The 22,560-nt window shown below is 51.0% G+C and overlaps 7 protein-coding genes across 7 annotated transcripts; 3 read left to right on the top strand and 4 right to left on the bottom strand.

The window, feature by feature from the left end:
- Nucleotides 1–347: 347 nt before the first annotated feature.
- Nucleotides 348–2,667, top strand: DSM5745_03479 (sugar transporter-like protein; the record flags this gene model as incomplete). The annotated part of the gene is made up of 9 exons (XM_026745495.1): nt 348–432; nt 504–703; nt 769–1,067; nt 1,130–1,400; nt 1,454–1,469; nt 1,517–1,810; nt 1,862–2,000; nt 2,191–2,320; nt 2,416–2,667. The coding sequence occupies 9 exons, from the start codon at nt 348–350 to the stop codon at nt 2,665–2,667; spliced, it is 1,686 nt and encodes a 561-aa protein (XP_026606361.1).
- A 1,122-nt stretch (nt 2,668–3,789) lies between these two features.
- Nucleotides 3,790–4,896, bottom strand: DSM5745_03478 (uncharacterized protein; the record flags this gene model as incomplete). The annotated part of the gene is made up of 1 exon (XM_026745494.1): nt 3,790–4,896. One exon carries the CDS (start codon nt 4,894–4,896, stop codon nt 3,790–3,792), a length of 1,107 nt encoding a protein of 368 aa, XP_026606360.1.
- A 1,484-nt stretch (nt 4,897–6,380) lies between these two features.
- glfB (UDP-galactofuranose transporter) lies at nt 6,381–7,808 on the bottom strand (the record flags this gene model as incomplete). Its single annotated transcript, XM_026745493.1, has 5 exons — nt 6,381–6,749; nt 6,802–7,209; nt 7,261–7,484; nt 7,554–7,633; nt 7,678–7,808. 5 exons carry the CDS (start codon nt 7,806–7,808, stop codon nt 6,381–6,383), a joined length of 1,212 nt encoding a protein of 403 aa, XP_026606359.1.
- A 3,085-nt stretch (nt 7,809–10,893) lies between these two features.
- DSM5745_03476 (protoporphyrinogen/coproporphyrinogen oxidase) lies at nt 10,894–12,721 on the top strand (the record flags this gene model as incomplete). The annotated part of the gene is made up of 6 exons (XM_026745492.1): nt 10,894–10,910; nt 10,979–11,048; nt 11,103–11,183; nt 11,240–11,590; nt 11,651–12,076; nt 12,134–12,721. The coding sequence occupies 6 exons, from the start codon at nt 10,894–10,896 to the stop codon at nt 12,719–12,721; spliced, it is 1,533 nt and encodes a 510-aa protein (XP_026606358.1).
- Nucleotides 12,722–13,704: 983 nt separating this feature from the next.
- On the bottom strand, nt 13,705–15,421 carry DSM5745_03475 (CDC26 family anaphase-promoting complex subunit; the record flags this gene model as incomplete). Its single annotated transcript, XM_026745491.1, has 4 exons — nt 13,705–13,803; nt 13,866–14,018; nt 14,119–14,687; nt 14,740–15,421. The coding sequence occupies 4 exons, from the start codon at nt 15,419–15,421 to the stop codon at nt 13,705–13,707; spliced, it is 1,503 nt and encodes a 500-aa protein (XP_026606357.1).
- A 988-nt stretch (nt 15,422–16,409) lies between these two features.
- Nucleotides 16,410–18,910, top strand: DSM5745_03474 (uncharacterized protein; the record flags this gene model as incomplete). The annotated part of the gene is made up of 2 exons (XM_026745490.1): nt 16,410–18,503; nt 18,563–18,910. 2 exons carry the CDS (start codon nt 16,410–16,412, stop codon nt 18,908–18,910), a joined length of 2,442 nt encoding a protein of 813 aa, XP_026606356.1.
- A 1,058-nt stretch (nt 18,911–19,968) lies between these two features.
- DSM5745_03473 (Zn(II)2Cys6 transcription factor) lies at nt 19,969–21,986 on the bottom strand (the record flags this gene model as incomplete). The annotated part of the gene is made up of 3 exons (XM_026745489.1): nt 19,969–20,899; nt 20,953–21,487; nt 21,554–21,986. 3 exons carry the CDS (start codon nt 21,984–21,986, stop codon nt 19,969–19,971), a joined length of 1,899 nt encoding a protein of 632 aa, XP_026606355.1.
- Nucleotides 21,987–22,560: the final 574 nt, after the last annotated feature.

Raw genomic sequence — 22,560 nt, 5'->3', positions numbered from 1 at the left:
CCCTGACAGCATCTGCTGACTCTGCCTCCTTTTTTCGTGTCTTTGACCAAGGTGGGATACCCGAGTTACCCGCAGAGGTTGGTATGAAGGACAGTCAAGGTCAGCCAGGCCAAGGTACGATGCTTCCCCGCTGGCACAAAATACATCCCACGGGCAATTCGGGTATACCCTGCAGATCCCCTCGGCCTGGTCTTGGGTCTATAAGCCCTATGTTTGCTTGATAAATAGGCAATCCCGGGAGCCGTGCACATGTTACACTCTTCGGTTTATTTTGATTCACGGCCGATCAGGAACCTCTAGAGTGCCCATTGATCAATACTTTTGTTTTTATATTCTTCAACAGAGTGATGGCGAAGCTTGAGATGTACGGCAGAGGGCTAGGCCTTCGAATGGCCATTCTGTTCACTTGCCTCACGGCATTCGTTCTGTTCGGTAGGTAGGAGAGACCTTGGAACAGCAGTCAAGGCACGGCAGGCTGATCTTGTTATTACCCCGACTTTTAGGTTACAACCAAGGGGCTATTGCGGGTGTCCTTGAGAATGAAGACTTTCGCCGTGTCGTGGGCCATCCCAGCTCTGCTGTTCTTGGGGTGATTGTGGGCATCTACAACATCGGCTGTTTGGCCGGCGCTGCAGCAGCCTTCATGACGAGTGACCGCCTCGGATTTCGAAAGTCCATGTGGATTGCCATGGGCCTTCTAATGGTGAGTATCTCGTCTCGAATGCTGCCTAGATCTGGGCGAAGAATTTCCGCTAACACCAGGAGCAGATTGGGGCGATTCCACAAGCATGCGCCTATTCCAGGGCTCAAATGCTTGCATCACGCTTTGTTGGCGGGATCGGGACCGGAATCATGACCTCGATCGTACCGGTGTACCAGTCTGAGCTTTGTGAAGCGCGGAATCGAGGAATGTACGTGTGCAGCCAACCTCTCGCCGTTGGTGTGGGCATCTCGGGTGCCTACTGGTTCGTTTACGGAATGAGCTTTGCCCCTGGATCGGTCGCCTGGAGACTCCCTATCGCTGCGCAAATGATCTTCATTATCATCGTGGCCATTCTTGTTGCTGGGTAAGTTTGACTCTTACATACCGGGTGAACCTTTGGTCTTCGCTAACTGGCGGACTTTAAAGACTACCGGAAAGCCCTCGATGGCTCTGCCGCAAAGGTCTGAGCGAGGAGGCCGTGCGAGTTCTCTGTGACTTTTATGATAGGTCCGAGAATGACCCTAAAGTCGTTAATGATGCGGAGGGGATTTTCAGAGCCACTGAACTCGACAACCTTCGGGGCGAGTACAAGTGGTCACAGGTGCTGAAGAAAGACGAGATTCAAACTGGCCGTCGAGTCTTGTTGGCCTATGGGTTGCAGTTCATCAACCAGATGGGAGGCGTCAACCTCATCGTCGTGAGTACTTCCAAAATACGATAGAAGTCGAAACTCGACTAACATACCTGCAGTCTTATGTCACAACAGGTACCCAGTCCAGCTGCCAACATCTTGATCTCACTGACAATTGTCAGTGCTGCAACATAATGTTGGCCTAGACCGTCAGACCAGCTTGCTTCTAGGAGGAGTGATCCAAGTCATGTTTGTCATTGGTAAGTCCTTTCTGCCTGTCTTCGCCTCATCCAACTATGCAACACAACGTCCATCCCCAGCCTCTTTCAAGCTAAGCCGCGGAATTCTCCAATATCCAGGTTCTTTCTATCCGACTTTCTACTCCGATCGCCTTGGCCGGAAGAAACCGATGATGTGGGGATCCTTTGGCATGTTCATCTGCATGATGATGATTTCCATTCTTCTCTCCTTCAAAGGTTAGTAAATGCTCAACTTTAACCGCCACCCTAACTAATGACTCTGTCCAGGAACACCGCAAGAGAAGCCCGCCGGCTCCGCTTCAGTCGCATTCTTCTTCCTCTTTATGCTCATTTTTGGCGCGTCCACTAACTGCGTCCCCTGGGTGTACGGGCCCGAACTCCTGCCTATGCATGTTCGCACAAAAGGGTAAGTGAACTGGCTGACCTCGCAATCAACCGGCCCAATCCCATCCGACATTCCTCAGCCTTGTCCAGATAAAGCCCCTTGCAAGTTGCCTGGTACACATGGCATTGGCCAGTGCTACGCTGCCTTGTCATCCTCGGCGTCAAAGCCCCATTGTGACTTGACTTGGCCTAACAAAGTTCGGATGTAACAGGAACGCCATCGGAATTTCGGCAAACTGGCTGTGGAATTTCTTCGTCGCCATGATTGGCCCAACCCTGATCACCGATCTCGAGTGGAAGGGGTACCTTATCTTCATGTGCTTGAATCTGGCTTTCCTCCCGGTACGTTCTTCCCAGCCTTCACCAGGCATCCCCACCACGCCTGACTCCCGAAGTACGTCTACCAAAAGGCAAGAAAATTGACTATCAATAAACAGATCCTCTACCTCTACTACCCCGAAACGGCAAACCTCAGCCTCGAGGAAATCGACTCCCTCTTCATGGTGAAGGGCGCCAACCACAACTCCAACTCTTCGCCCAGTGCTAGCGCAAGCACTAACTCAACTGGTGACCCGGCTTCTGCTGTTGCTGGAATAAAGGGCACGGCCCAATCCCGAAGTCAAGCCCAGGGGCAGCCGCAGATCTCCGAGATCTCCGAGAAGGAGGGTGGCTCGTTTCCTTCGGATTGAGGTGCCGTCGCGTGAGTGAGTGAGTGAGTATCACCCGCTCCTCCTGCGGAATTGGGCTTCTTTGCCTCCACGCATGCTGGCGGATGGGGCTCTACGGGTATATAGGTACGTTTGTTGCTGGTGTCAAATGACAAGGTCAGGTTAGGTAGTCGCATAGAGTAGGTGTTGGAAGGTAACGCAACCACGTTAGGATGGCGTGTTGGTCCTACGATTAGAAAAACACATATCTATGATATATTCTGGTTCGGTCGTCTGTCTTTGCGTTTGATGCGGGAGTCGTTGGGGTCTGGGTCTGGAACTGGGTCTGGGGCAATTTACAGTGTTGGGGGTTCAAAAGCTGCAAGTACACAATACAGACTCGTGTGGATTTGGATAAGTTAGTTAGATGCATTAGTTAGCTGGTATGGTAGTTCAAAGAAAATAACTATATTTATAATACAGAGTATCACTTTGGGCATTATCAGATGGATAGGTGGATGAGTTCGAGGTCATGCGCCGAGGTTATCGGGGTGGGCCTTGACCTTGAGCAGGCCACAACCCAATCCATCGTATACCATTTTATTTCCATCATAAGGAAATAAGGAAATTACTTTCGTTGACTCAGATAACCACAGCTCAAATCTTTTCTTTCATTGACTTTTCTTTCTCTTATGTATGCATGTAGTTGTAGCTGTGTCTGTCCTGCTGCTCATGACATGACAGCAGAGGTAAGGATGGTACGAGGCAAATTACATACTCGCAAGACCGAAAATCGAAGCATGAAAGAATCAAGAATGAAAAATAAATCAAATCCTTATACCGACCGACCATTGACCAGCCTGGTTGACCCGACGCCGAAAGCCCAGTATAGAACAGAAACATGAAAGCGAAGAAATAAGCAAAAAAGAAAAGAAATTGCACAAACATTTTGTCGTTAGATGACTTTACGACAGCGAAAGCGAAAAAGCTGGCAGTGTTGTGATCAGTAAAACAAACATGTTACAAAAATTTAAATCGAGCGGCGTGGTTCGACGAAATGGTGATTATCGTTTTCGGTGTCGGCATGCGTCGTTTATTTGGGCGCATTAAGTCAGTCGATTCGTTTACAAGGCGAACGAGGAAATCGGAATGGACGAATGCTGTTCAGACATCAATGTCCATACCCGTCCCCAGTTCCATGCCATTAGTCACTCCGACAGTAGCCGGCTGAGCAGTCATGCTCTGAAGTAGGGGAAGGCCTGCTTGGGGAAGGCCTGCTTCTATGGGGTTCGTTCCCAAGATATTCTGACCCTGCAGAGTGGGAGACTTGTCCGAGGCATTAAGAATCTGTGTGCCTTCGAAGACAACCGGCGAGGATTGGAGGTTGTGGAGACAGCTCTCCCAGGATGAAGCGACGAGTTGACCTTGAGTGAGGTCGTCATTGAAGAGAAAGAACGCGGGCATTTGAGCAGGGCCTGCAAAAGGGATCATTGGCCGCGCGGAAACGAGGTAGGCGCTGAGTGCGCGGTTTTTCATGAGAATCTCGGCATCAGAGAGGTATTGCGAGAACTGGCGGTCTATGTACTTCTTCCAGCCGCGCACGGCAGCAGCCATATCATTGTCATCGGCGGTGATGCGTTGCCAGCTAATTCCGAGGAGTCGGGTAGCATCATCAACCATCGGTTCCCCAGAGGAAAACGGGGTTGAGCGGGCTGGCGAGGCATTGAGAATACGACGGTTGTCGTCGGTATCGTTTTCTTGAAGTTGCCGTTGTATTCTGGATGAGGCAATGTCATCGAGGCTGGGAGCTGAGGGATCAAGACGCTGCGACTTGCGGCTCGCTTGAGAGGATGAGTTGGCTTGCGATGCGGTAGATTTTGCGGCGGCCACGGCTCTTTCATATTCTTCCTCGTACCAGGTCCCTGTTTGGCTTTCGGCAGAGAGCGCCATCCCGGTGCGAGGGTTGAGCAGAGTCATGCCTTCTCCGTAAATTGGCTCTTCCACGGGGGCCGGGGGAGCGATTGGGATTCTTGGAGTGGAATCACTGGGGGCATCCTCGGCGGCAACATCATCGCGCGATCTCTTGCGGGATGGCTTGTTGTTGGTTGTCACCCCGGTATTGAAGCCATTCGAGAACGTAGGTCGAGAATTGACTCCGGGTGAGGCATCCAGCATCGGCTGATGAGGGAATTGACGAAAGGCATGGTCCTGGGGAGGAGATAGGATCATAGTTGGGCCGTCACGGAAAGAGTTGAGAAGCATTGGGCACATGTTGAACGAATCGATGGCAGAGTCGGACGCGGTCAGCTATCGAGATTGCGACAAGCACGCGACAAACCGATCTGTGGAGTCAAGTGAGCTAGACAACAAGTTAGAAGCACCTATTGGTTGTAGAGTCTCGGCTATATCGTCGAGATAGTGAAGTCGATAGATGTAGGTAGCGGATGGGAATCGGGGTAAAGGACGAGATGAAGGGTGGTGGTATGTATGAGGTTGGACAGGATAGATAATGTAGAAAAAGGACGGAAGGTGCGGAGTTTATAGTTGAGGTAAAGGATGCGACAAACAGATTGGAAGAAGGGCGAGGAGGTAGAAAGTCGGAAGCAAAAGCGGAGGTAAAGAGGAGAAAAAGAAGAAGAAGAGACGCGTGGGAACAAGGAAGAGAAAGAAGAGGCTGACGGATGCGGACAAGAGTCGCTTGACGGGCGTCGGAGCTTGATGCGATTTGATGGGCGCTCGATGAGCTGCAGGATGCGCTGCGGCCTTGGCACACTTGACCGTCCTGTTACCGTATTATATACAGCTTAGACTTTTGATTCGTTGTATACCTCGTAGTCGAGTACGAGCATACCGGCCGTACCGACCATGGGCTGCCCAGGTGGCCCACACCTTAACCTCAGATCGCCCTGCAAGGACGCTGCAATGATTGGCCTTTTTGGACGGGGCTGCATCAAGCGTGGGCTTTTTATTGGCCTGGGGATAAAAGTCCGGTCCGCGCGTCGTCCCACAATGGAGCCCCTTGGAGCCAAATTTTCATGTCTCACTGGCTGTCCTGGAAACAGGCCGGAAGAATTGCTCAAGGCCTCATTGGCCCCGTCCGCTGGGAAGCAGAAATGTGCCTGAGTCCTGAGGCAACTCTGGAAACGAGAAAGCTGGCATCATGCGGCAATATTGAACATCGAGAATTTCTATTTTGCTAGTACATGAGCTATAACGAGGTAAGAATAAATGCAGTATGGAGGACTGTCGGGCGATAAAAGCAACATCCGACTCCAGACCCTCGTGCTAGCTAACGTGACAAATGTTCATCGAGCCAAATTAGACAGCACAATAAACCCATCGATTCGACCGCATAACCAAAGTAGTAAGATGTGATACAAGGTGGAAGAAGAAAAAGAGGAAGTCCCGTCTGGGGCCTCGTGCTCAGTCGTATCAGACACGAGGTTTGGCGCTGGGCATCTTCGAGACACAGGCTGCATTTCCTGCATGAGGCCGTATCCAGAAGCGCTCCATTTGTTTCTCAGGAGAAACCGCCTCAGTCGAGCGGCATTAGATTTTGGACAAAGTAAGAGAAGACCTGAAACTCTATGGAGGCCGAAGAAGTGAAGGTTCGAAAATGAAAAAAAAGGAAATTTTGTCGTTCAACATCTCAACTCCGCCGAAGCGTAGAGGCCGAGTGTGTTGGCTTTATGTTCCCAAGTAGCGACCTGGAAACATCAAGTTGACAACGCCACCCTCCTGCAGTCAAGTTTGGCTTAAGCATTACCAGCGCTGGCTCCACCAAGCATGCCCTTGACGTTGGCAACCGAGTCAGGAGCGTAGCTGGGTGCCATGGAGCCAACAAGCAGGAAGAAGCTGAGAAGAGCGGCACCGATGATCACGAAGCGGCGCTGAGCGGGGTGGGTAGCACCGTATTCGGCCCAGGCACGGTTGGCCTGGCTGGTGTACTCCTTGATCTTGTCGCCACCAAGCTTGTAGTAGACGAGACCAATGAGAGCAACCGAGTAACCGAAGAACTGGAGAGCGGTGACTGGAGTGTTCCAGATCATCATAGACGCGACGACAAGGAGGATATCCTTAAGGACACCGCAGAGCGTCATGACCAGAGAGGAAGTCTTTCCGATCTAGAAATGATGTTAGACGGCAGTAGAGCCCTGGACATTGACCATTACTTACCAAGAAGACAACGGAGACGTTCAACAGGAAGGCAACAACAGCGTTGGCCAAAAGAGTCCAGACACCGACGTTGTAGATGTGGTCCATGGTCAGGCTGGGAACCTCAAGGAACAGAGCAGTGACGCCGTTCATCACAGCGCAGACGGGGGCAAAGTAGTAGAGGGAGACAAGAGGATCCATCTTGTACTCAGCGGAGCTAAGCAGACGCTGGACCATGACCAAACGGGTAGCCTCGAAGATGATACCGGCAATCTGGAAGAGGAAACCGATGAAGACGAACTTGATTTCACCAAACGAAGCGATGATGACACCAACGACAATGACACTGACGTTGGTGAGAACCTTGAGGTTGACAGGCGCCATGCCCATACCCCAAGTAGCAAGCAGAACAGCGACGGGAGTGGTTGCCTAAAGTAGGAATTAGCATTCATGTCGATTTGGGATAAATGTAATTCGCACCTTGAGCATCTGGATGAATGCAACCGAGAGATACAGGTATGTCACGTTACCACAGATCAAACTCAGACTGAAGAAGAGACCGATGGGGACAATAGCGCGGAGGTAAACGCGGCCAGTCATCTTAACCGTCTTGCGGCCATCGAGGAGGGTTGTAGTGCGAGCGAGGACCTGGGTCATGAAAGTTGCGAAAGCCAAGTGCCATGTTGTGAGAATGATAGGGAACCCTAGAACGAATACAAGTCAGTCATTTCTTCTTCAATTGATGGTTCAGAGCGAGAGCTGGTAGGACTTACGGAATTGAGCGTAGTCAAGGATGTGCTTGTTGAACAAGATAACACTTGAACTCAGGGTGATCCAGGTACTGGCGTCGTCGCTATCTTAGTACGTCTCCAATCGCTTGTTTCGGGGTCGACTCACGCAACGTAGACTGCAGGGTGGAAAGTAGGCTTAGGAGGCTCTGGCTTTTCGACGGCAGGGTTGACGGTGGGAAGAGTTGGTTCCGGACGAGAGACCTCGCCGGAGGTTCTCACTTTCTCTTCGGAACTCATATCGAAGGCGCGAGCTTGATCAGATAGGAAGCGTTGGAACTCGAAGGGTCGCGGCCGTGAGAGGCTGCTTGGATTAAAGCGCGCGGAGGCCAGGGGGAAAACGTGTCTAAGAATAAAGCGGAGAGAATAGAGAAACGCGGTACAGCGATATTAGGATGGAAAGAGCCGAAAGAGGGCTAACGAGTGTGTGTCTAGAGTTGGACGAAGCAAGCAAACAAGGACGAAAGAAAAGAGACGGAGAAGTAGTAGTGTTAGGGGTGAGGTTGCGAGTGACGGAGACGGGGAGAGACGACAGGCTGGGAACTTTCAGTTGAAGAGGCCGGGAAAGCTGGAGGGGGGCGACGACAACGGGCCTTGAATAATCTCCTTTGGTTGGACCGAGCGCGGCACAGAGTGGGCTGCCAGTTCAAGGACGAATGGACAATGGAAAATTGGAAGCAGAATGGATCTCGAGAGGGATCCGCAAAAGCAACGCCTGTCGTTAAGGAGATCAAGCGCAGGTGGTTAGGGACGATGAACTGATATGCCCACGAGTTGTCGCGACTGGCCGGAAAACCCAGAACCTTGAATTTTGATGATGCTTGCGTACGACGATTTTCTTTTGCTTCCCTCAATTCCGGTTAGAGGGCTGGCCGGAACCAGTCACACTTCAGCTGTGGTTACTCAAGTTGATGCCCTGGGTTCGGCCTACGTAGACGCCTTTAGGCTTTTAGTCTAAGGGGTTATTATTAGACTTGGGGACAGGGCTGGTGAGGGTCGTTTCGTGTTCTGGACTCAGAGAGGTGATGCTCTGGTGGTCATGTACTGAAGATTACCATACAATATTTACCCGCGCAATCTGGGGCATTTACTGAGTGTATAAAATGTAATGTAGTTACAGCGCCCGCACTATAACTTGTCCGACAGCATCATTGCAGGCAACACTGTTCAGACCTCAGACTTCAAAGCTGAGACAGATTCTCGCCTCTTCCTGTCGAAATTGTGTTTCAGTTCCTGATTCTGTGGTGTGGGTCGAGTCAAATATTATTAAAAGGCCATTGCTCGTGGGCGTGGCGATTCTGGAGTGTGAATCCCCCCACAGCCATGTTGTCCTCAGGCCTATCGCCCCCTTTCGCTCCCCATATCCATGGCTCGGCATTCTCGATTCGAGTCAAGACCCTGAGAAGACAGGTCAATTGTCCCTTTTCCCCTCTCCGTATCGTTTCTGGGCTATCTACGCCTCACGGCTCTCTATACTCGGCCTGTATCAAGTTGACAGCAATAAACGTCCGCGAGCGCCGATCAACATTTACCATCATGACACCGACTCATTTGGCAGGGTGCATTACGCAAGCTCGATGGAGCCAAGTCCTCAGTTACCCGCGGCCTGTCCCATAGTGTCCCCGCAGGTCCCTTGCAAGTGGAGTTGGCTGCAGCGATCTGACGGCTTTGCCCTTACGCCATCACATCGATGCGATGGCGTTCTCGCAGTATTCGAGCTGTATCAGCGGACTTGTTGGGGTTGTCATCTATGGGTGTGAGGCTATGAGTATACAGTGACAGACTGGCAAAGCCCAGGCTGTTTTTGTGTGGATAACAGTTTACGTCGAACAACTACACCGTACGGTGATCCGTGCATCGAAGAGATCCCGAAACTTCGTCCTCTTCCCCGATCAATCGACCTTGGCATGGGAACTGCCATGCTCAACGTCAGCAAGTTAGCTCTCGGATAAACGGTAGGTTTCTCAGTCTTGAGATTGGAGATCTCCCTGAGATTTCCCCTTAAGGAATGACAATCAGTGGGCCTTCGTCCAGGAGTGTGTTTCCGCCTCACGAGTCACACATCCCGGGTTCCCAGGTCCAGTATCAGGCTATCAGCCTTGGGGGCGGCATTGATCAACTACTGCCGTCGCGGAGTGGTACGTACCCTTACTCCATACCCCGTTGAACAGACGGAATTATCCGCCTCATGCTCTTGTTATCGGTTTCAAGGACTCGCCAAGTTGTCAAAGACTCAAGAGTCGACGGCTTGACGATAAGATGCGGCATTGCAGCATCGAATAAAAGGACAAAGGTGGCACAGGGTGACAATATCCAGGGCGCCACCTGTTCCTCGTCTCACAGGCAGTGCAATGATTTGCGATTGGCTTTGGCTCTCAAGGGCCTCCAGTATCATCAGATACTGCCAACGACTTTGAAGCATATTTCGTAGAATGGAAATCCGCAAACAGGACTCTGAGATATCTTTATGTGGCTGTCATGTGTTTGACAGCGGGCGTTGTCAATACTTTAATCAGATCACTTCCAAGCTTTGCTATAGCCTATCTCTGTATCCTCTTCAGGGTTGCCAGCCACTTGGAGCATTCCTTGTCTGAGCACAGTTCCAGTGACCAGCCCCGGCCATGCAGGTCCTCCTTGGCTTCAAAGTTCTCTTGAGAGGCAATCCACACAGGGTGTATCGAGATAAGCATCAACGCTCAGCAACCAATTACGGCCGGTATTCAACGGATCGCCCAGGGTCATTCGATATAATTACCCCTGACCAGGAAACACTCTCTCGGGAGAGATGCTTGTCCAACGAGATATCAGAAGAAGCGCAGATGGCGCATCAGTGTTCGCACATGAGTGAGGATAAAAAGCATTCAGCAACCAGGGACGAAGCATGAGATGATGAGACCCAGTTTGCCTCCAGCATATTGAACGCTTGGGTCCCCCTTTTCGGCTCTCTCCTTTCCAGGGCTCACTCGCAACCGTCTTGGATGTTTGAATGGCCGCGAATCACAACAAGCGTAGACTGTTTTAATCTTAATTTTAAAATATAGAATTTGTAAATGCGCCGAGTCGAAATTTGAAACCAAGACCCCCACCGCAGTCCAGCCAGCTTCGTCACGTTTCTGCTCCAGCCGACCGCCGCCCGCAAAAGGTTATTATTACCAGCTGTATCTTTCCGCCCACCTTCCTCTCACCGTCTTCTCTTGTCCCCCAATTCGCCTTCCTCTCTTTAAATACTGCAGCGCCAACTGCAGCTTCGCTCTCTTCTATGCTTAGTCTAGCTCGCAAGACTTTGAACCGCGTTCCCAGCTTTCAGGATATCCTACAAGGCAGGATGACCCACCCCGATATGTAAGGAGCTCTCTCTGCGATGCAATTCAGGGGCTCAAGAACGCTGACCATTGTGTTCCCAACTACAGCTCAGTTGACGTCCTTGTCATCGGCGCTGGCCCAACTGGCTTGGGTGCCGCGAAGCGTCTGAACCAGATCGTACGGCTTGTTCCTCCAATTGCGCGCTCTACAACTATCTAACGTCTGCCTCAGAACGGCCCCTCGTGGCTCATTGTTGACTCGAACGAGACCCCCGGTGGTCTTGCTTCTACCGATGTTACACCGGAAGGCTTCGTATGTAGAATACTCAAGACATTATCGGACGAATTGCGCCACTAACGCAATCACAGCTTTATGATGTCGGTGGCCACGTTATCTTCTCTCACTACAAGTACTTCGATGACTGCATCAACGAGGCTCTTCCCAAGGACGAGGACTGGTACGAGCACCAGCGTATCTCTTACGTCCGTTGCAAGGAACAATGGGTTCCCTACCCCTTCCAGAACAACATCTCCATGCTTCCCAAGGAGGACCAGGTCAAGTGTATTGACGGCATGATTGATGCCGCCCTCGAGCATCGCGTGGCCAACACCAAGCCCAAGGACTTCGACGAGTGGATTGTGCGCATGATGGGTACCGGTGTTGCTGATCTTTTCATGAGACCCTACAACTACAAGGTCTGGGCTGTGCCCACTACCAAGGTGAGCCCCGCGGACTTAGATTCCGAGACTTATCAAAGCACTAATACTTGAATGTTATAGATGCAATGCGCTTGGCTGGGTGAGCGTGTCGCCGCTCCCAACGTCAAGGCTGTTACTACCAACGTTATCCTTAACAAGACCGCTGGTAACTGGGGTCCTAACGCTACTTTCCGCTTCCCCGCCCGCGACGGTACCGGTGGTATCTGGATTGCTGTTGCCAACACTCTTCCCAAGGAGAAGACCCGCTTCGGTGAAAAGGGCAAGGTCACCAAGGTCAACCATAAGAACAAGACTGTTACCCTTGGCGACGGCACCACCGTCGGCTACCAGAAGCTTGTGTCCACCATGGCCGTGGACTACCTCGCCGAGCAAATCGGCGACCAGGAATTGGTTGGTCTGACCAAGGAGCTCTTCTACTCTTCCACACACGTTATCGGTGTCGGTATTCGTGGCTCTCGCCCCGAGCGAATTGGCGACAAGTGCTGGGTAAGACTGCACACACCCCTTCAGTTCATGATCCGGGCATCTCTAACAATGGTGTAGCTCTACTTCCCCGAGGACAACTGCCCCTTCTACCGCGCCACCATCTTCTCCAACTACTCCCCCTACAACCAGCCCGATGCCTCCAAGAAGCTCCCCACCCTGCAGCTCGCGGACGGCTCCAAACCCAAGAACACTGAGCCCCAGGAGGGTCCCTACTGGTCTATCATGTTGGAGGTTTCCGAGTCTTCGATGAAGCCCGTCAACATTGAGACTCTTCTTGCCGAGTCCATCCAGGGTCTCGTCAACACCGAGATGCTCAAGCCCGGCGATGAGATTGTCTCCACCTACCACCGCCGCTTCGACCACGGATACCCCACCCCCTCTCTGGAGCGTGAAGGCGCCCTTACCCAGATTTTGCCCAAACTGCAGTCAATGGACATCTGGTCTCGTGGCCGCTTCGGTAGCTGGCGCTACGAGGTCGGTAACCAGGACCACTCATTCATGCTCGGTGTTGAGGCCGTGGACAACATCGTCAACGGCGCGGTTGAGCTTACACTCAACTACCCTGACTTCGTCAACGGCCGACAAAACACCGAGAGGCGTTTGGTTGACGGTGCTCAGGCTTTTGCTAAGAACAAGGCGCAGTGAAAAAACAATACCTTTCTGCGTGAACGCTTGATGCCTTTTTATAGAACTATGTTGCTTAATATTGAATGACTACCACAACAGGAGGATGGGAGCGAATACAGGGTTTAGAATTAACGGTCAACGGCTTGAGGCCTTTTTGTTACTTTCTCTTCTTTTTCGGCCTTTTTCCGTTACATTGGCGGAGCGATTATGGGGATGTTTAGCATTACCTACGTACCCATTGATATATATTTTAGATATCTTTAAACTCATCCACCAGTTGGTGGCTTTTTTTTACGTCCTCTTCGTGTTCTGAGTATACTTGTTAGTCACACTGACTTGAGGCGCCAGGTATGTACCCTAGTTAGTCACGTGGAATCCAAGGATTTTCAACTCATCCTAGGGGATTTTGTTTTTGATGTTCGTTAAGATGCTGGCCACCATGTGACAGGCAATCGCCTGGCAGAAGGAGACGTGTTCAACCATGGAAGAACCGGTATTGAATTGTTATCATTCCTTGGAAATCACTGTCCTGTCGAGATGTAATGATAGTAGACGGATGGCTAGGAGATGATGTGAGTGGCCCAACGACTATTTACAAATGAAGTCTCGAAGCTAATATACTACTACTTATGCAATCAAGAAGATATACTTTCTGCGTAGCAGAAGCTAAGCTTCTGACAATTAGGATTATTTTCTTCCAGTTAATCGATGTGCTCATGATGCGCTGCCCGGATCACTCCTGGGATCCAATGGACACTTGTGAGTAGAGAAAGACCGTTAAGAGATAAAGACGGCTCATCATAAACGCAAGCAAAACTGTTCAGCAGGTCCTTTGACCATCTCCAACATCGCATTGCGTATTTCGCGTGTAGCCAGAGCGCGAAGATATTGTGACCTGGTACATGCCTCATGCATGTCCAATTGATAACATGTTCCCAAGGGGTTTCGTCCAAACGCCAACTATGAGACAAGCTTTGCTAGGCCTCGAAGTCGGGACTGTATCAACGGCTGGAGTCGCGATCGATCTCCGCGATCAACCGATGAACATATTCATGGTAGAGGCGGGCATCGACCAAAGTGGGATGAACCAACTGAGCGAGCTTTTCGTAGGCAATCAGTTTTCCAGTCATCCAACATCAAATGATAGTATCACTCGACTTACCTCTATCCGGTCATTGCGGGCTGCGAATCCCCTCCTCGCCGTCGAAGGCTCGATATATCCCTGCATGCCTCTGCGGATTCGACTTGTGGCGTCATATGCCGGGGGATCAGGCTCAGGAAACATTGCAGAGATGAAAGGATCCTGCCAGCCCAGCTGCGGAGCAATATTCTCTTGTGTTTCAGGGTTATTCTGCTGGAAAGCATGCACACCTGTAAGCTACCGCACCAACTCGGCGTATAAGATTGTAACTTACAAGTAAATCATCCACTGATCTTCCATCTTTAGCATGCTTCATAGACGTTTCCGGGTCTGGTTCAGTTTGAGTCGCTCGTGAGATGGTGGTACTGTCCACTAAGCGTCCAACGTCCTTGGTGCCTTCACTCTGGTTACCTTCAGTCGCCTTCGTGCTTGTTAACTTCATTGCATAAGAAAGGTCGAGCTTTGTGCTTACCTTCTGTGTAAGAGCACCTGAGCGTCCTCTTACTGAGCTCGGCCCAGCACTTTTCGACGATGACTGGAATGCGGTACTACCGGAATTAGATGCTCTTGCAGTGAGAACATCCTGATCTCTGGGCTCAGGTGTGTGGACCTCGCGAGACTTGAGTCTGCGCGATTTTCTGGCTGTGGAGGCCAATTCTTTGCTTTGAATGCGCTTCATTTCTAGTGACGTTGAGGTTGGCCGAAGGATGAGCCGTATCTTCGGCAAATCGCTTGTAGAACCCGGATCAAAGGGTTCGATTGCTGGAGGGGATTCTGCGTTCAGGCTCATTGGAAGGTCGTGCGCCAGCCGATTCGAAGGCAGCGATGATTTACGGCAGTTACCTAGGTGAGAACATTGTCAGTAAACTCGGCCACTGTCCAAAGAGTGACTAACGGTTCCTTGAAGAGTTATCAGACGACTTTAATTCGTCTTGGCGTTGCGAAAGTCTGAGAGGAAGCGCAATCACAGACGAGAAGAGGCTTGCAAGATTGGTGTCCAGGGTAACTTCAGCTGACGAAGGCAAGGATAAGAACAGTGGATGAGGCCAGGGATGGTTGTGCTGGGAACACGGAACACCCCTCACTATATTCCAGTTTGCGCTTGAAAGCGCAATTTGCTGGAGGGCCCGATGCAGCGAGTGAGCGCTTTCTGCAGGCCCAATAATTGCCCTCTCACTTCTGATGACAGCTCGAGAGTTGCCGTCAGGACTCGAGTGTGAGAGCTCTGGTGCAGCAAATCGAACATTAACGGGACGGGACTCATGGTAGTGGCCTATTCCTGGACTGGATGTGGTTGTGTTTCTCTCTCTTGGCTCCGTTTCCTGTTGATCGTCACCTGCCAGCGTTTGCGACTGAGTATCATCACACTCCGACTCGGGCGGAGTCTCTAGAATACTGCAAGAGTCCGAATCTCGGAAAACGTCCTCATCATCCTCATCCCCATCGTAGCTGTTACCAGAGCTCTTGCGTTTCTGGTGCCATACGGCAAGGTCAGGGTTTCGATGGAAGATGCTGTCGATGTGGTAACAGAGGTCGTCCTCAGTGAGGGCAATGCGGGTGGGTTTCAATCTTAGCATCGTGGAGACTGATGCCGAGGCTCTACGTATACACAAGTTCCACCGGCAAAGAGGGAATTTGCAGTCTACATGGCGGTGCCAGGCGTTGAGGAAAGAGCGATGGTGATTTCCCAAAGAGGAAGTTGCGTGGCATCACAGGAGGTGAGTTTCAAGGTACTTTTCACAGTATACTTACCTCCAGAGTAAGGCCAAAGTATAGAGAGGGCCTTGTTTATCTAGATGTGCTTAGCAGAGTAACAAAGACAAGACGTGACGAGCAGTGGAGTGGCCCAGTCATAGAGTGACGAATGCCTCTGCCTAACTAAGAATAACAACAAGTCGCTGTCCATCGGCCCTCGTAGCAAGATCTGGGGCCATCACATCATCCTGAGTCTCAAAATAATGCTTAGTCTGCGTTAGTAGTTGCATGCTAATAATAACCGGTTCAGTATGGCTGCTGATATGGCTGAATGCCTGTAGTTGGGCCAGCTTCATCTCTCCGCTCCTCCTCCACTCTGGCCCTTCTGCCTCTGCCTCTCTCGCTATCTTTTCCGGCCCCTCTTCCAGACTTCAAACCATCCACTTTCTGTTTCGCTCGCTTTGGTATTTCTTTCTTCTTCTGTATTCCTTGTATATCATCTTTGCCGTGCAGCCCATCGCACCGGCCTTCCACCTCGACTCCTCCTCCTCCCGTGCTGGCCCTGGATCATGCATTGTCCGCCCCGTCTCCGACCGCGGCCATAGTCAACTCGGCCTCATCCTGTCCCTTCAATCGATCCTGGGACAACCCATATTTTCCCTGAACCTCACTCCTGCTCGTTCGTTACTCTAGATCCGTCGTGCCGAGTCGTGCTGCCCGAGCTTCCAACTACGCAACATAGCTCTTCCGTTCCATCCACGTTCCATCCGCCTTCCTCCCCACATAGCCTCTCCCTTTCGGTTCGATCATTGACCCCTGAGCCGGCTAGTCAGAATTACATTATAGAGAGTTTAGATTGTCGCGTCCAGCATGGAGGGGGATATCAGCCTTTCCCAGTCTCTGGGCGGGCTACGTATAGCGAACCCGGACAATGCCTCATTACATTCTTCCGAGGACGCCTCGACTCCCGCTGCCACTACTGCTCCGCCAGCACATACACCTTCGAATGATACAAACGATGCATCGTCAACGATTGACCAGCAAGCAGGCGCAGTATCACCGTTTCCTTCCCAAACCGACCATCGATTGTCCTACCAGTCATACCACCCCGATGTTCAGCAGCAACCCACAACATATTACGCCTCCCCGGTTCCCTCCCAACCACAGCAACCTATCCCCTCGACTTCTTCGCGCCCGGTATCGACATTATATCCAAATGGAGCTGGTCCAGCATCGGCCGTACGAGAAGGCCCATACCGTATTCGCACAGACTCAGCGGCATCATCTGCTTCCGAAACCCTAGCACGGGCCGAATCTCGTGGAGGGTCTGCAGCTTACCAGGCTGGAGTGCCCATCCGTGATAATACTCATAGTGACCGTTCCTATCACACAACACAAATTCCTCCAACGAATGGCGCAGCGATTATGCGTCAGCCGTCTCGAGCGCGCGCCGTTGGCGCGCCGCAACTATCGGGATCGCCTTATGGAATGGAAAATGGCCCAATGTCAAGCAGTGATGAATGGCAAGACCGTGGAGCTGCCGTCACAGTGAGGCAAGAGATTGATGCAAATGGGAAGCCGGTCGCGCGGTACATAAAGAAAGGGGTTCGGGATTTCTCCTTCGGCCAGACCCTCGGTGAGGGTTCGTACAGCACCGTCGTACTGGGAACAGACCGTCAAACCCTCAAAGAGTATGCAATCAAGATTCTGGACAAGCGCCACATCATCAAAGAGAAGAAGGTCAAGTATGTAAACATCGAAAAAGACACCCTCAATCGCCTCACCGACCATCCAGGGGTTGTCCGGTTATACTATACTTTTCAGGATGAACGCTCGCTATACTTTGTCCTGGACCTTTGCAAAGGCGGCGAATTGTTGGGTGTTCTGAAGCGGATGACTACATTTGATGAAGAGTGCACGAGGTTTTATGGCGCGCAAATACTAGACGCAATTGACTACATGCACAAGCGCGGTGTCATTCACAGAGACCTGAAACCGGAGAATGTTCTGCTGGACAGCCAAATGCATGTCAAGGTCACCGATTTTGGTACAGCGAAAATACTCAAGAGCAACCCAGCCTCTCAAAACTCGAGTGGGATCCCAGCACTAGACTCTGATATTCCCGAGGAGGAGCGTGCCAGTTCATTCGTCGGCACGGCTGAATATGTCAGCCCCGAATTATTAACAGACAAAAATGCGTGCAAAGCCAGCGATCTGTGGGCTTTTGGCTGCATCATTTATCAGCTTCTGGCGGGGCGACCACCTTTCAAAGCTGGCAATGAGTACCAGACTTTCCAGAAGATTGTTGCGCTAGAGTATGAATTTCCGTTAGGGTTCCCTAGCGTCGCTCGCGATCTTGTCGAGCGCCTCCTCGTTCTCGACCCGGCCCGCCGTCTTCCGATCGAACACATCAAGAACCATGAGTTCTTCGAGGGAATCAATTGGGGTACGGACCTGTGGAAACAAAAAGCGCCGCGGTTGAAAGCTTACACCCCCCCACCTCGTGAGCCCATCAAACTCAATGGGGGCTCGGATGGGGACAGCTTTCCCCCCAGTATCAACACAGCACCTTCGAATACGAGCTCCCGTGTGGTGCCCAGGCTGATCACTGAACTGCCGGCCCCCAGCCAACTGGATATTGAGTGGTCTCCTGTGCTGACAAAAGACAATGAAAGGATCCTGAAGTTAGGAAACCTAATCGTTCTGTCATCTCCAGCCTCCCACAGCCCTGTTTCTAAGCACGGGGAATATGAAGCCCCTAAGAAATTCTCGCGTTTCTTCGGAGGTAGCACGACAAAGAAGCGACAACGGCTGGTCATGATTACCTCCTCTGGTCGAATCATCATGGCCGCAGCTGGTGGTGACGAAAAGAAAGCAAAAATGGAACTTTCCCTGCTTGCCCCAGGGACGCACTATCGCACATCTACGGACGCCAAAGGGGTATCATGTTGGATAGTGGATACGGTAAAGATCCCCTTTTTCTTCTGATAGCTCGGATCGTCATACTAACTACTATGCCGAAGCGCGAGAAACACTTTGTCTTCGAAGACCCCAAACCGTCATCAAGCAATGCAGGCACAACCGCGATATCTGCACAGGACTGGTTGGATACCCTCGACCGAGCACGAGAAATGGCTTTAGCGCAGCAGCACAATGGCCAATACTCTGCCGATGATGCATTTCGAGACCTATCATCCGGGTTTTCAAGTCCCGCCAACACTCTAGACCGGGCGGTAGAAGCTTCTCATGAAGTAGTACCACAAGGACGAGCCACCCTTGTTAAACACCAAGGGAACGATTCCGAATCTATCAAAGGAAAGAAGCGATTCAGTCGGCGCCATTCGAAGAATGGCCTGGCTGCAGTTTTCTAGAAGAGCCATTGTCTTGATGTTATCCTGAACGATATCCCCGTTAGTTTCGAGTTCCGCCTTCCACTCTATCGACATGTTCTATACCTCTCTTCATTTATTCCTGCTGTCTTTTGAAGATGCAACGGTCACAGGCAAGATCGCTATCCTGAATTTCGTCATTTTCTCTGACATATACATCGATCTACACTTCTCCATGCCAGTGTCCTCTTTGGCATTACTTCTACGGGCGCCCCAAATTGCTACACCTTCTTATTCGCACACTTGCATCTCTCACTACTCTCAAACCTTCCGCCACAACCCTGTTAATATCAGCGGGTCACATATCATGAACTCGAGCTGGGCGCCTATATTCATTCTTTTGTGATTGCGATTTTCTTCTCTTATCCTTTTTATGCCTGCGTTTATCTATCATCGCGAAGAGCCCCTTTAGTCTTAGTCTTCAGCGCTACTATTAGTCTTGCATCTTACAATCATGAGCGGTTTTCTTCCCTTTTCTTTTGTCCCTCTACTCCCACTTTCTTACTGTTCTCCCCATATTCTCTTCTTTCTCAATACTTTTTCTATCTCCTTCCTCATCAATTCCCTGGTTCTGACTATGGCCTGGTTCATATTGCTGCATTTAGAATGGACGGAATACTGTATCTATCTAGTTATCTACTTACGCAACTGCACATCTATAACCCTCATCTGACCTGTTTCTCATTTGGTTTTCTCTCTATTCGCCATGGGGTTCACTTTTATATATTCTCATTGTGCGTTCCTACTTTACCTACTCTTCTTTCTCTACCTAAGATATATACACAGACAGATATACTATACTACGACTCCATTTTGTGAAGGACTTGTTTCATACGGGTTGCGCATTATTATATAAGTGTTTGTAGCCTGTGCAGTTGTTGGGCTAGGCTGTTGTTTTGGATTTATGTTATTACTACTAAAGATATAAAGGAACACAAGACCAAGTTAGATGGGCATTGACTAATCATATTTACATAGAGGGTATTATTATATATAAATCAAACCTGGCAATATATATATATATCTAAAGTAAAGGTTAATCAGATAAAAAGCCAATCAACCCTGGAATCATCTAACTCCTGAACCCAATCGAAATCATCATCATCGTAATTATAGTCGTCATTGGGACTTAACGGAGTAGTCGTTGAGGGGGTAGCGGTAGCGGTTTCTGGAGAAGTAATGACAGAAGAAGATCTCGATGTAGCGGAAAACCCAGGGCCAGCGCTATCTGGATAGAAATCCGCAGCGGCACGGTACCTGGAGCGTTCCTCACGCTTCAAATCACGTTTCCGCCACATCATCGTCAGGACCCATGCAGCATTGCGGACGTTGACACTCGTGATGTGAAAGTATAGCGTACGGAGGATTTCAAGCATGAACGGGCGCTGCGCTGGGTCTCTGCATTCGGCGCCGGCAATGAAGGACGGCCAGATGAGGCATTTGAAGTGCGGGTCAGAGGGAGGGATGAGGGTAAATTGGTTTACTAGGAAGGCTGCGACGTCGGCGTGGTCCGGAGGGAGTCCGATGGTCGTGGATATTGTTGTTGCACCGGGACGCGGCCGGGAAAGGACTCTGGTGGCGTAGAGGTAGACGGCGGCTTTGTAGATGGTGGCTAGAGCGATCCGCATCGACAGATCTGGGAGGTAGAGGTAGTTTTGGAGGGACTCTGCCCAGGCAACGGGATTGAATGCCTGGATGTGTTGGGGTAGATTTTCGGGACAATGGAGGGGATTCGAGCCTTCGGGCAGATACATGGAGGGGAAGACGGTGCTTGGTTGGGAGTCGGGGTCGTCGGCAAGGTCAAAGTCGAAGAAGGCATGGACGAAGAAGATGGCTTCCAGCAGGTAGGCGGGACAGCCGACCCATGACGTTTCTTCAAGACGCTTCAAGACCGAGGCACCCATCGCAGAAGTGTAGAATGGCTTTGAGAGTGTGCCAGGGCGCGTCAAGGTAGCGCCCATGAGCTGAATTCTGCATAACATGTTAGTTTATAGACCTACATATTATAGCACAGGAGGACTTACACTAAACAGCCATCAGTGGCAAAATTATCCAGCCAGTCCATCATTGTTTGCGCTTGGCCTGCATTGTCATGCTCGCGACTTTGCAATAGTTTCTTTGCTCCTTCCAGATGATATTTCCATGCGCCGCGTCCCGACTCAACGGCGTCCATCAAGGCAAGCACCATTATCGCTGCCAATGTCTTGTTATCATTCCGCAGAACAGGGTCAGATATGTCCTGCGATAGCTGGTGCAGTGCCCGTTGTTTGAGGCCCAGAAACTGCTCGTACACTCTGGTAAACGACCGCCGAGGCAAAGTGCTTAGCTCGACAGGACCAGCCTCTTCTGGAGGAGAGGGTATGTCGCTGTTTGACGGCCTCTCCATCGGCCACGGCATGGGACCGCACTCTCCGTTTGCTAGGATAACGTAATGCAAGGCGCCCATGGCCGCGAGAGAGTGAGCAATGACGGGAGAGTCGCCGACCAATGTGATAAGATCCTGAAATGGATTCTTGACGTCGGAATAGAGGGTCAGATATCCCGCAAGATTCTGATTGACTACCAGAGCAGAGAGCACCAGTTAGCCGAGAGAGTCTCACCAGTCACTAGCGATCGGCGACGTACAGTGGTTGATATAAAACCTAGACAGCCGACTACAATGCTGCCATAATGGATCAACGAGAGGTGTCTGAACGGAGTTGACGGGCATAATGGCCTCATCGGAAGCATTTTGCGTGGATACTAGATCATCGGAATCGGATTCTTTACCAGGAGGATGTTGTACATGCGTCGACAGCGATGACTCGGGACGGCCACCGGCGGCGGCGATGGGCTGGTTAAGTCTTTCACGATCTCGGGCATCAGTCTTGTCTTTTCTGACATCGCCAAAACTGCGCCCCATCATCTTTCCCCGACTAGCCACCCCACCCTTGACCCAAACGAGCGGTTTCTGATACCCCAGACATTCTTTCCCCGCATCTCGACACTTCCGACACGTGGGGAGTCCATTGTCGCAGATAATGCGGCGACGACGGCAAGTATAGCAGCCTTTGCTCATGGCGTTTCAGCGGCATGGAAGAACTGAACGGGGACCTCTGGACCAGAATATCCGAGCATTACACCACCACTCGCCATAGTGGGAGGTGGGAGTTGCGGGGAATAAAGCTCGGCTGGCCGGGATCGAAATCAGCGCAAGAGACAGCAGATAAGCGACAAGCGAGCAGCAGTAGCCTTCCGAAAAAGCAACGAGAGAGCACGAATCAGTGCAATAATTGGCGTTGTCGAGATGGACCAAAGCAAGATCGAATCGAATGAAACAGACCCCGATCACGTGCTGCCTTATCTTAGCGCACCCTCCGATACCGAAAACAGGGATGCGCCATCTCGTGACGGGGCCGAAGTACAACCACAACCACAACCACAACAGGACTGGAGTCAACAACCTTCTTCTCCGCCACCATGGGTCGCCTCTAGTTGGATTTCGGAACCTCCCATTTCCCGTGAGTGTTTTTCCAGAACTCTTCTGTTCCCCGCGCATCTTTACATCTCTCAGTTACTAATTTCGGGTATATGTAGGGTTTGTCGCTACTCCCGTCGAGTCGCTACCTATCCGCACCCTCGTCTCTGGACCA

Source organism: Aspergillus mulundensis (assembly GCF_003369625.1).
Source record: "Aspergillus mulundensis strain DSM 5745 chromosome Unknown scaffold_2, whole genome shotgun sequence".
NCBI lineage: Eukaryota > Fungi > Ascomycota > Eurotiomycetes > Eurotiales > Aspergillaceae > Aspergillus > Aspergillus mulundensis.
This window is presented reverse-complemented; position numbering and strand designations above follow the sequence as displayed.